We start from the raw sequence: 12339 nt of genomic DNA, 5'->3' as shown, positions 1-12339 counted from the left end.
GCTGGGTGCGGTGGCTCACTTCTGTAATCCCAGCACTTTGGGAGGCCGAGGTGAGCAGATTACGAGGTCAGGAGTTCAAGACCAGCCTGGCCAACATGGTGAATCCCTACCTCTACTAAAAATACAAACATTAGCCAGACATGGCATGTGCCTGTAATCCCAGCTACTTGGGAGACTCAGGCAGGAGAATCACTTGAACCCAGGAGGTGGAGATTGCAGTGAGCTGAGATTGCACCATTGCACTCCAGCCTGGGCAATAGAGTGAGACTCTGTCTTAAAAAAAACAAAAACAAAAAAGCCTAAGAAACAAAACAAAACAAAAAAACACTACACAGGGACATTCTATAGGATATGTTGCCTCCTAGATGATTATCCCTGATGCCTTGGGCCTAGCTCATTGCTCACTTTGTCCTGTGTTTAGTGTCATTTCATAGTATTTGACTTTAAAAAAAGAAATTGGAGCCCTGGTGGCTCACACCTATAATACCAGCACTTTGAGAGGCCAAGGTGGGCAGATCACCCGAGCTCAGGAGTTTGGGAGTAGCCTGGCAACATGGTGAAACCCTGTCTCTACTAAAAATATGAAAATTAGCTGGGCATGGTGGCGCCAACCTGTACTCCCAGCTACTCAGGAACCTGAGGCAGGAGAATTGCTTGGACTTGGGAGGTGGAGGTTGCAGTGAGCCGAGATAGCACTATTGCACTCCAGCCTGGGCAACGAGAGTGAAACTCCATTTCAAAATTAATAATAATGATAGTAATAATAAGAAAGAAATTGGCCACTAAACCAAAAGTATAAAGCCCTTAACCTGAGTACAAGTTAGCACTGAATATAAGATGGGAAAATAAACCGCATTTTTCTAAATGTGTGTTTTTGTTGTTGTTCTTGTTTTTTGTGATGTAGTCTCACTCTGTTACCCATGCTGGAGTGCAGTGGCACGACCTCAGCTCACTGCAGCCTCTGCCTCCCAGACTCAAGTGATCCTCCCACCTTAGCCTCCCAAGTAGCTGAGACCATAGGCACATACCAGCATGCCTGGCTAATTTTTTTGTATTTTTAATAGAGATAGAGTCTCCCCATGTTGCCAAGTCTTGTCTTTAACTCCTGAGCTCAAGTGATCCACCTGCGTTGGCCTCCCAAAGTGCTGGGATTACAGGGGTGAGCCACTGCACCTGGTCTAAATGTGTATTTTGAATACTCTTGTACTCAACCCCTCTGTAGGGATTGGAGGTATAGGGGGTCAAGGGGGAACATTAGTAAAGTGTTTTTATCCAAGAATAATGTAAACTTCATTGTGTAAAAGCAGGTATCTGGGTTTACTTCCTTTTATGGTGATAATCTGCCTCTCATCTGGTACATTTCTCCCATGAATGTCTTTTGGAGCACTGGCACATAAAAGTCTTCTATATTCCCCGGTGAAATTGCCTGAAGTGAAGAGGCTAGGACAAGGAGTCCATGCATCTATCTCCCATGCTGAGGATGGTTCCTGGGTATTCTGTGGGAGAGACCATTACCTTGAGTAAACAATAATGCTTTCCTTTCTTCTGTTTTCCAGGCCTCTGTTGGGCTGACACCACGGATATGTGAGGTATGGACTATCTTCTGACTGGATCCTCTCAAAGTAGGTCTCTGTACAGTTCCTACAATGAAACCCCAACCCTCTGGTTTGTGCAGGGTCTCTTCATCAGGGAGAAAGACTGTGCTTCACTGCCTTCCTCCTGTAGGATAAAAGTAAGGTAAGAACCTGACAACCTCTGGGACCTACAGTAGTTCTTTTTCTATTCCAAATTCTCCCACGTTCAGCTGTCCTCTCTTTGCTTCCAGAGTTACCATAGGGATGGAGAAACCCACAGAAGAAATATCTTGCAGTACAGGAGCTGAGGAACATACTTAGGGCTTTGGTTGTAGAAAACTTAATTTCCTACCCATAGACTTAACAAGCAGGTCTTTCTGTGGCCAGCTTACCTTGGCTGTCTAGCCCTTGAGATGCCTTCACAGAACAATAGAGCTTAAGGGTCGTGTTTGAAACTCACTCAAGAAACAACCTCTGTGGCCGGGTGCAGTGAATCTGGGAGGCAGAGGTTGCAGTGAGCCAATATTGTGCCACTGCACTTCAGCCTGTGAGACAGAGCAAGACTCTGTCTCAAAAGTAAATAAAAAAAATACAATTTTTAAAAACTCTATTGTATATGTATGGAAAGAGACTCAAGGGGGAACCCTGGTTTGATCAGTGCCTTAGAGTGTCAGAGGTGGACCTGGGACAGGAACTAAGACCTCCTTATTTTTAGCTTAGTGTTTTTTCTACTTTTTTTCAAAATAGAATTATGTTGCCTTTTCTACTTCTCTCTAGTTTTCTAGAAATCTATAATGAACGAGTGCGGGATCTGTTGAAGCAATCTAGTCAAAAAAAATCCTATGCCCTGCGGGTCAGGGAGCATCCAGAGATGGGCCCATATGTACAAGGTGAGCTACTGTGGTCCTGGAGATTTGAAAGCAAACTGAAACCTGGGAAGCTTTCCTAATATTCACTAATTTATTGAACATATGTATAATAAACACTTATTGTGTGCCAACTATTGTACTAGACACGAATAAGTATTGATAAATAGAAAAGACATGGTCCTGCCCTCACAGGCAAGCTTACAATCTGGTGGGTATGAATCAGAAAATGAACAATTACAAGTAGAGATAAAGGCTAACAAAAAAAATAAATAGATGTAGCAATGGCAAAGAACAGTGGAAGATGTTGGTGACTTCCAACATCCTGATCACCTGTATGGGGTGATCAGGAAGAGCTGCTCTGAGGAGGAAACATTTAAGTTGAGACCTGAAAGGAGTACGGTCACGTGAAGAATGGTGTACCAAGGTGAGAAGCGTTTCAGGAAGAGGAAGTGGAATGAAATAGAGCCCTGGGAGAAGGTTTGTTGTTTTCAATGGGCCAGTGGGGCTAAAGCATGGTGAATGAGAGGGAAAACTGTGGGGAATAAAGGGAGGTCTGTGGGCACTCGATCTGGCAGGGCCTCTAGTGGTTCCCTGGTAAACCAGTCCCCTTTCCATGGTACTTTTTCTATCGGTGGTGGTAGTCAGTAGGGTAGGAAAGATAGGGCGATGTCAGACATCAGACATGGGGTAGGATTTGATGTGTTTCCTAACCAAGTAGTGATGTTTGGTGTTTGGTACCATCTGTCTTATATCATTAAGCTAGGTCCTGCTATTAAGTAGCAACAGTTGAGTTCTTTTATGGATGAAGTTTTTACCCTTCCAGGCCTCTTATAACAAGTAATATATGGTCGGGCACGGTGCCTCATGCCTGTAATCCCAACGCTTTGGGAGGCTGAGGTGGACGAATTTGTGAAGGTCAGGAGTTCGAGACCAGCCTGGCTAATATGGTGAAACCTTGTCTCTACTGAAAATACAAAAAATTAACTGGGTGTGGCGACATGTACCTGTAAATCCAGCTACTCGGTTGCAGCGAGCTGAGATTGCGCAACTGCACTCCAGCCTGTGACAGTGAGACTCCATCTCAAAAAAAAAAAAAAAAAAAAAAGTAATATATGCATTTTATATTCCTGTAGCAATATGTCAGTTTATTTTTTATTTATTTTTTAGCCACAAGGTCTTATTGTGTCGCTCAAGCTGGAATGCAGTGATGCTGTCATAGTTCACTGCATCCTGAACTCCTGGGCTCAAGTGATCCTCCCACCTCAGTCTTCCAGGTAGCTAGGGCTACAGGCATGCACCTAGGCAGCTAATTTTTAAATCTGCTGTAGAGATGGGATCTCACTATGTTGCATAGGCTGGCCTTGAACTTCTGGCCTCAGGCGATCCTCCTACCTCAGCTTCCTAAAGTGCTAAAATTACAGGGGCGAGCCAGTGCACCAGGCTGTAGTATGCTAATTTAGATCCTGATAAGGAGCAGGACATGAAAGATCAAGGGTTTTCTCTGGTCAGGGCATGGCAAATGGATGATATAATAGGTATGCCAGTGACTGATTCTGCTACCTTTGTCTTTTCCCAAATGTTTCATCATAGATGGCAGCATAGAAACAACAACAAAAATACCATTTCCTTTGCTAGGAACCAGTTTAAGTTTGCTCTGTAAAACTCTGTGGGTATATGTATCTGTGTAAAGCAATACTTTCATGGCAGACCATGAGTTGATGCAGTGATGTCAGACTTCTTAAAAGTCTGTGTATGTATATGTGGGAGGAGTTATAAGAGGAGACCTCAGACATAGTTCAAATATCTGCTTTATTTAGAAAACAATGAAATCTGGAAAATGGTAAGGGTCCCAAAGTCACACAGCTAGAGTTGGGACAGAATTGCAACTGGGAAACTTGCATGGGATTGGAAGAGAGGAATGGAACAGAATCCTATATATCAAGAGCCTGGATGGAGACCTGGGATCATAGATTCTTTGATTGGTGTAGTACCTGCAACCCAGACAAAATATGACTCTTGCAAGGTCATACAGCTTGGGTCATATATCCAATGTCAGTGACAGGATCAGGACTAAAAGGTTCATGGAGCAAAGTTCCAGGGTAGTTTTGGATACCTTTATGGAATGAACCCTTGAGGGGAGGGAGGTAGGAAATACCAAATTTTAAACCAGTGAAAAATCTCTTAGATTCTTTGTTACAAAGAATCGTTCTTGAAGCTGCTCTGGACTTTCTCAAACCATTACAAATACAGGTGGACGTTTCTTAGTGAAGGAGTCATGAGCTGAAATAGTATAGAACCAGCCTTGGAAGTTAGGATCCTGAACAGTCACACTGAACTATTTTATTCCCTTGACTACCCTCTGATGACATTTTAATAATTTTTTAATTTTTTTAATGTTTTCTTTCTTTATTGATATGTTTGTCTTATCTATCTGCCTGCCCATCTGTCTTAAGGCTCATCCATTCTGTGAATATGACTTTAAAGTGGAAAGTTGTTTCTGGCTTGAAACCAATTATACAGAAATTTACTGAGTACCTACAAAATGCCTATGCTATTCTGGGTGCCATGGGAACTATGAAAATATAAGACCCTTAAGGAACTTGCAGTTCCAATTCAGAATTGTGAGATGGACCTTTATAGCTACCTAAATCCAAAGAAAGGAAAGGAGTAGCCTTTCCATTAAAAAATTTATTAATTAGATGAGAGATTAAGTTGAAATATGAAAAGCACAAGGCCCTGGCCAAAGCACACATAAGAGGCCCGTGGTTATAGGATCTAAACTGATATCTAAGTGAGACAAAGACAATATTGTATGTTTGCTGTGGCCTTTATTTTAATATAATGGTATAGGTACAAAGCAAGAGTTAGGTAGTTGGGACTCTGAAAAAAATTCTGTATTTACTATGTACTCAATCTGTAAGTCACAGGAGTTTTCTCCCACCCCAAACATGTAATTCTTGTGCCTTTTTTTTTCTTTCCTTTCTTCATGAACTAGGACCTCTAGTACAATAGTAAATAAAAGTGGTAACAATCTTGTTCCCAGAGGAAATCTTCACCATTTTACCCTTAAGTAAGATATTTGCAATAGTGGTTGTTTTTTAAATAATATTCTATATGCTTCTCAAACTGTGGTGAAGGACCAGCTTTTTTGTGGTGGTGGTTTTTTTTTTTTTGGATCAGAATCTCACTCAGTCACCCAGGCTGGAGTGCAGTGGTATGATCGTGACTCACTGCAGCCTCAAACTCACAGACTCAGGCAGTCCTCCTTCCTCAGCCTCCCAAGTAGCTGATACTACAGACATGTGCCATTATGCCCAACTAACTTTTTTATTTTTTATTTTAGAGATGGGGTCTCGCTACATTGCCCAGGCTAGAAGAACCAGTTTTTCTTCTTTTTAAATTAAAAATTTTTTTTTTCGCATAGATCGGAAGAGCAAAAGACAGGGTTTCACCATGTTGGTCAGGCTGGTCTTAAACTCCCGACCTCAGGTGATCCACCCGCCTTGGCCTCCAAAGTGCTTGGATTACAGGTGTGAGCCACTATGTCCAGCCAGCTTTTTTTTTTTTTTTTCATTCCAATCTTTGGTATACTGGTACATATATAAAATAAAATAAGGATGAATTACTAGAAAAATGAAACCAATATCTTAATTACAATCCCAAAATCTTCTGTACTAGATTCAACAGATATAAAATTACTCTATCAAAGTTAGCCTCTTATTTTTGTTTTTTTTGAGACAGAGTCTTGCTCTGTCACCCAGGCTGGAGTGCAGTGGTGGGATCTTGGCTCACTGCAACCTCTGCCTCCTGGGTTCAAGTGATTCTCCTGCCTCAGCCTCCCAAGTAGCTGGGACCACAGGCACGTGTAGCTGCACCTGGCTAATTTCTGTATTTTTAGTAGAGACGAGGTTTCACCATGTTGGCCAGGCTGGTCTCGAACTCCTGGTCTTAGGTGATCCACCCGCTTTGGCCTCCCAAAGCCCTGGAATTATAGGCATGAGCCACCACACTCAGCCTTTTTTATTGTTATAAAAGTTTCTAACACTCTCAGTTTCCGTACTGTCGTCTCATTGCCTATCAGGTAACAAATTCGAGAACAGGCCCCAGTCTGTTGATAAGCAACACTGCCTTCGCCAATTAAGAAAATTCTTTTCTCCTTGGTTTTCTCAGTTTCTATTTTTAAATTTTAAACAAATCAAACTTATGAAAAAGTTACAAGCACAGTATAAAAAACTTTTTTTTCCTGAACCATTTGAGAATAAATTTCAGACCTGATGACCTGCCTCTCCTCAGCAATGTAGAATGTTTTTTCCTACAAACAGTAATAATCTACGTGATTCCAACACAACCAACAAAATCAGGAACTTAGCTTTGGCACATTATTTCTATTGAATCCTTAGATCTCATTTAAATTTTATTAATTGTTCCGATAATTGTCCAGTTAAAATTAGGGGTTGCATTTAGTTAGGGTATCTCTTTAGTAACTTTCAGTCTGGAAGAGTTCCTCAGTGTCTCCTTGACTTTCATGAACTTGAAAACTTCTTCATGAGGCACACTTGATTTGTCTATTACTCATGATTTTTCATTTCATCTCTTAAGGTGATGTCTGCCAGGATTCTTCACTTTGAAGTTACTGTTTTTCCTTTGTAATCATCAAGTATTTTGTGGGGGCAGTGCCTTTGAAACAGTATAAATATCTTATCCTCATCAAACTTTCAATTTATTAATTATGTTAGTATGGATTCATGCGGTCTTACTTTACTCAATGGATTACTTTCGATTACTATTATTTATTATTTTGATGCTCAAATTACCCCATATTTAGCCACTGGGATCCCTTTCAAGTGGGTCCATTTGGTCATACCTCTGTCATTCTTCGAGTGCTTTCTTGCCTTCTGTGATAAGATATTGCAGGCTTATCTTCCCTGACTTAGTCCTGGAATTCACCATTTCTTCCATGACCCCTGAATCCTTTTATTGGAGAATGGTATTTAAAAGCCAAGATCTGGGTGCTAGATACACCAATTGCGTTTGAGATGTTGTGATTCTCTTCTCTGACAGTGGAGATGCTTCTTTGACCTGCCACCCTGTGTGTAGTCATTCTTCATTGCTGTTGCTGTCCTCTCTTATATGGATGGCTGCCTCTCCTGCCTGTGCTTTGGCACCCCAGGCTTGGCCGCCTCGCTATGGGAAGCCCTGCTCACCATGTTCAAGTTCAGCATTCTATACTGGTCTGCCTCCCTCTGCTGCCAACTATGTGAGTACCTTCCCTACCCTTCTGGGTCTTTGTATTCTTTTTCTGACCACCTCCCCGCCCCCACATGGAGGCTTTTCACCCCACGGTCTCTCTGTATGGGTGCCTTGCTCATCTCACTTGGGCTCTGACTTCCCATGGCAGGCCACCCAAACATGTGGACAACCTTCTTACCTTGCCTGAGCTCCGATACCCTGTGCTGGGCTGCCTTCTTGTGTGGAGGCTCTCCTCAGCCCGCTCAGGCTCTGACTTTCTGTGCCAGGCTGGCATGTGTGGTCACCCTCCTCACCCTGCACTCATGCCAGACCTTCCCTCTGCATGGATACCCTCTTCAGCTTTGACTATGCCATATCACATCACCCTGCATGGATGCCCTCTTCACACCTCCCAGCCTCAGACACCCTGCTCTGGATCACCAGAGACCCCCCACACTCTTACATGGCTGCCTGCCTTGCTCTACACCACTTAATGACCTCAGGACTAAGTTTTTAAAGGTATAAGCATTTTTACTGTGGTTAACTACTGAAGTTTTACAAGTGCTTTTCTATGTCATATAATTTTTGTCCTTTATCTTGTTAATGGGATAAATTATATTGATTTTTTTAAAAATGTTACAGCAATCTTGCATTCCTGGAATAGATTCAACCTAATTATGACATATTATCCTTTTTATATGTTTCTGGATTTGGATTTCTAATATTTTATTTGGGGTTTATAGCATTTATGTTCAATAGTGAAATTTGCCTGCAATAATCATCTTCCTTGTCCTCTTCCTCTTCCAGCTTTTTTTCTTTTTCTCTTTCATCTCCTCCTTTGTTTTTCCCTTTCTCTCTCATTGGATTTAGATTATGTTAGTTCCCTAAAATGAGTTGAGAGATGCTCCCTCTTTTTCTGTTTTCTTTTATTATTTTTTAAGAGACAGGGTCTTCGTCTATCACCCAGGCTGCAGTACAGAGGTGAATCATAGCTTACTGCACCCTGGAACTCATGGGATCACGTGATCTTCCTGTCTTAGCCTCTTGAGTAGCTAGGACTACAGGCACATCCCACCATGCCTGGCTAAATTTTAAGATGTTTGTAAAGATGGGGTCTCCCTGTGTTGCCCAGGCTGGTCTTGAACTCCTGGCGTCAAACAGTCTTAACACCTTAGCCTCCCAAAGTGCTGGGATTACAGGCATGAGCCACCATCTCTGGCCTTTTTCTCTTTTTTGAGACTGAGTTTTTTTTGTTTTGTTTTGTTTTGTTTTTAAAAAACAAGATTGGGGTTACTCCTTCCTTAAATATTTGGCAGAATTTTCTGGCAAATCCTTCTGGGTCTAAGGGATTTTTTTTTTTTAGAAGGTTTAAAATATGGCCATGATTTCTTTCAGATATTCTATTTTTTGTTACATCAATTTTAGAGGGTTAATTTTAGAAAATACTCATTTCTACTACATTTAAAATATTTATTTGCATAAAGTATAATATTTTTTTATTTTAATAAATGTAGGATATTTCTTTTTTATTCCTAACATTGGTTATCTGTACCTTATCTCTTTTTTCTTGTTTAGTTTAAGGACTTATTAATTTTATTTGTCTTTTCATAGAATCATCTTTTGTCTTTGTGGATTGTCTCCATTATTTTTATTACCTATTTATTAATTTCTATTCTTTTTTTTTATATTTTCCTACTTTTCGTTTAATTTTTTGAATTTTTTCTATCTTTGTAAGATGAATGCTTAGCTTGTTGATTTTCATCTTTTCCTCTTTTCTAGTATATTTCTTTATAGCTATCAATTTCCCTGTAAGCATGACTTTAGCTGTATTGCACCAGTTTTAATGTGTAGTATTTTCATCGTTAAGCAGTTTAAAATATATATAATTTCCAATACGATTTATTTTAACCCGTGGGTTTAGAAGAGTGTTTCTTTTTAACACTTAGGGATTTCCTAGTTCTATTTTTGTTATAGGTATTTAGTTTAACAATACTGAATTCAGAGGACATGCTCCATGTAATTTCACTTAAAACAGTGTGTATACAGACATGCTTTGGCTATATTGCAAGTTTGATTCCAGACCACCACAATAAAGTGAGTATCATAATAAAGCAAAAATCAAAATAAAAACACAAATGTTTTGGTTTCCCAGTGCATATAAAAGTTATATTTATGCTATACTTTAGTCTATTAAGTACAAAGTAGCATTATGTATTAAAAATGTACATACCTTAATTTTAAAATACTTTATTGCTAAAAAATGCTAGTGGTCACCTAAGCCTTCAGTGCGTCATAATCTCTTTGCTGGTGCAGTATTTTTCCTTAATGATGATGGCTGCTTACTGATCAGGATGGTGGTTGCTGAAGGATGGGATGGCTGTGGCAATTTCTTAAAACAACTGTGGAGTTTGTTACATCAACTGACTCTTCCTTTCATGAAAAATTTTTCTCTAGTGTGAAATGCTGTTTGATAGCGTTTTACTCACATTAGAACTCCTTTAGGAGTTGGAGTCAGTCCTCTCAAATCCTGCCACGGCTTTATCAACTTTATGTAATATTCCGATACATTTTTTGTCATTTCAACAATGTTCACAGCATCTTCACCAGGAGTAGTTTCCATCTCAAGAAACCACTTTCTCTGCTTATCCATAAGAAGCAATTCATCATTCATTCAAATTTGATTCTGAGATTGTGGCAAATCAGTCACATCTTCAGGCTCCACTTCTAATTCTACTTCTCTTGATAGTTCTCCCACTCTGCAATTACTTCCTCCACCAAAGTCTTGAACCCCTTAAAGTAATTCATGAGGTTTGGAAACAACTTCTTCAAACCCCTCAATGTTGGTATTTTGACCTCTTGTCATAAGTTATGAATGTCCTTAATGCCATCTAGAATGGTGAATTCTTTCCAGAAAGTTTTCAATAGACTTTCCCCAGATCCATCAGAGGAATCACTATGGCAGCTATACCTTTATGAAATGTATTTCTTAAGTTATCAGACTTCAAAGTTGAAATGACTCCTTGGTCCATGGGCCATAGAATGGATGTCATGTTAGAATGCATGAAAACAGCATTAACCTTCTTGTACATCTCCATCAGAGCTCTTGGGTGACTAGGCGCACTCTCAATGAGCAGTAATATTTTGAAAATAATCTTTTTTTTCTGAGCAGTAGTTCTTAACAGTGGGCTTACTATAAGCAGATATGCTGTCATCTAGGCTTTATGGCTCCATTTATAGAGCATAGGCAGAGTAGATTTAGCATGAGTCTTAAGGGCCCTCGGATTTTTTTTTTTTTTTTTTTTTTGAGATGGGATCTTGCTCTGTCACCCACTCTGGAGTGCAGTGGTGTGATCACAGCTCACTGCAGCCTCGACTTCCCAGGGTCAGGTGATTCATTTTTTCACCCATGCACTACCATACATGGCTAATTTTTTGTGTGTTTTGTGGAGACAGGGTTTCACCATGTTGCCCAGGCAGGTTTTGAACTCTTGGGCTCAAGAGATCCACCTGCCTTAGCCTCCCAGCGTTCTGGGATTACAGCTGTGAGCCACTGCGACCAGCCTGGCCCTAGGATTTTCAGAGTGATAATGGCTTCAATTTAAAGTCACAGCAGCCAGGCACAGTGGCTCATGCCTGTAATCCCAGCACTTTGGGAAGCTGAGGTGGATAGATCACCTGAGGTATAGAGTTCGAGACCAGCCTGGCCAACATGGTGAAACCCCATATCTACTTTGTAAAAATACAAAGATTAACCAGGTGTGGTGGTATGTGCCTGTAATTCCAGCTACTAGGGAGGCTCAGGCCAGAGAATCACTTGAACCTGGGAGGCAGAGGTTACAGTGAGCCAAGATCGCTCCACTGCACTCCACCCTGAGTGACAAGAGTGAAACTCCATCTCAATAATAAAATAATAATAATAATAATAAAATAAAGTCACCAGCTACATTAGCCCCTAACAGGAGAATCAGCCTGTCCTTCGAAGCTTTGAAACCAGACAGTGGCTGCTGCTTTCTAGCTATAAAAATCCTAGATGACATCTTTTTCCAGTAGAGAGCTGAGTTGTCTACATTTAAATTCTGTTGTTTCGTGTAGTTACTTTCCTTATCTTAGCTTTAACTGTATTTTTCGGATAACTTGTTACAGCTTCTCTGTCGGCACTTGCTTGCTTTACCTTGCACTTTCATGTTATTGAGAAGTTTTTCCTTAAACCTTGTGAACTAACCTCTGCCAGCTTCCAACTTTTCTTCTGCAGCTTCCTTAACTCTCTCAGACTTCATAGCATTGAGGGGAGTGAGAGCTTTGCTCTGGATTAGGCTCTGGCTTAAGGGAATGTTGTGATGGTTTGATCTTCTAACCATACTCTAAAATTTACTTTCTTCATATCAGCAAGAAGGCTGTTTTGTTTTCTTACTCATGGATTAGCACTTTTAATTTCCTTTAAGAACTTTTCCTTTGCATTCACAGCCTGGCCAACTATTGGGCTCAAGAGGCCTAGCTTTCAGCCTTTCTCAGCTTTCGACATGCCTTCCTTGCTAAACTTCAGGATTTCTAGCTTTTGATTTAAAATGAGAGACTCTTTCTTTTACTTGGACACTTAAAGGTCATTGTAGGGTAATTAATTGGTCTAATTTCAATATTGTTATGTCTCAGGGAATAGGGAGGCCTGA

The 12339-nt window shown here is 40.5% G+C and overlaps 1 protein-coding gene across 4 annotated transcripts in view; it reads left to right on the top strand.

Annotated features, from left to right (window-relative positions):
• The window catches only part of STARD9 (StAR related lipid transfer domain containing 9), a 151991-nt gene that overhangs the window by 60761 nt on the left and 78891 nt on the right, over positions 1-12339 (top strand). For all 4 annotated transcript variants that reach the window (XR_004274972.1, XM_032297823.1, XM_032297826.1 and 1 more), the window contains 3 exons: positions 1557-1589; positions 1676-1737; positions 2352-2464. Coding sequence is in view for 3 of the 4 variants with exons in the window: in XM_032297823.1 (XP_032153714.1) it covers positions 1557-1589; positions 1676-1737; positions 2352-2464 (208 nt within the window). In the remaining variant the exon portion in view is untranslated. The remainder of the gene's footprint in view (positions 1-1556; positions 1590-1675; positions 1738-2351; positions 2465-12339) is intronic.

Source organism: Sapajus apella, unplaced genomic scaffold, assembly GCF_009761245.1.
Source record: "Sapajus apella isolate SASKATOON/1434 unplaced genomic scaffold, GSC_monkey_1.0 scaffold37, whole genome shotgun sequence".
NCBI lineage: Eukaryota > Metazoa > Chordata > Mammalia > Primates > Cebidae > Sapajus > Sapajus apella.
This window is presented reverse-complemented; position numbering and strand designations above follow the sequence as displayed.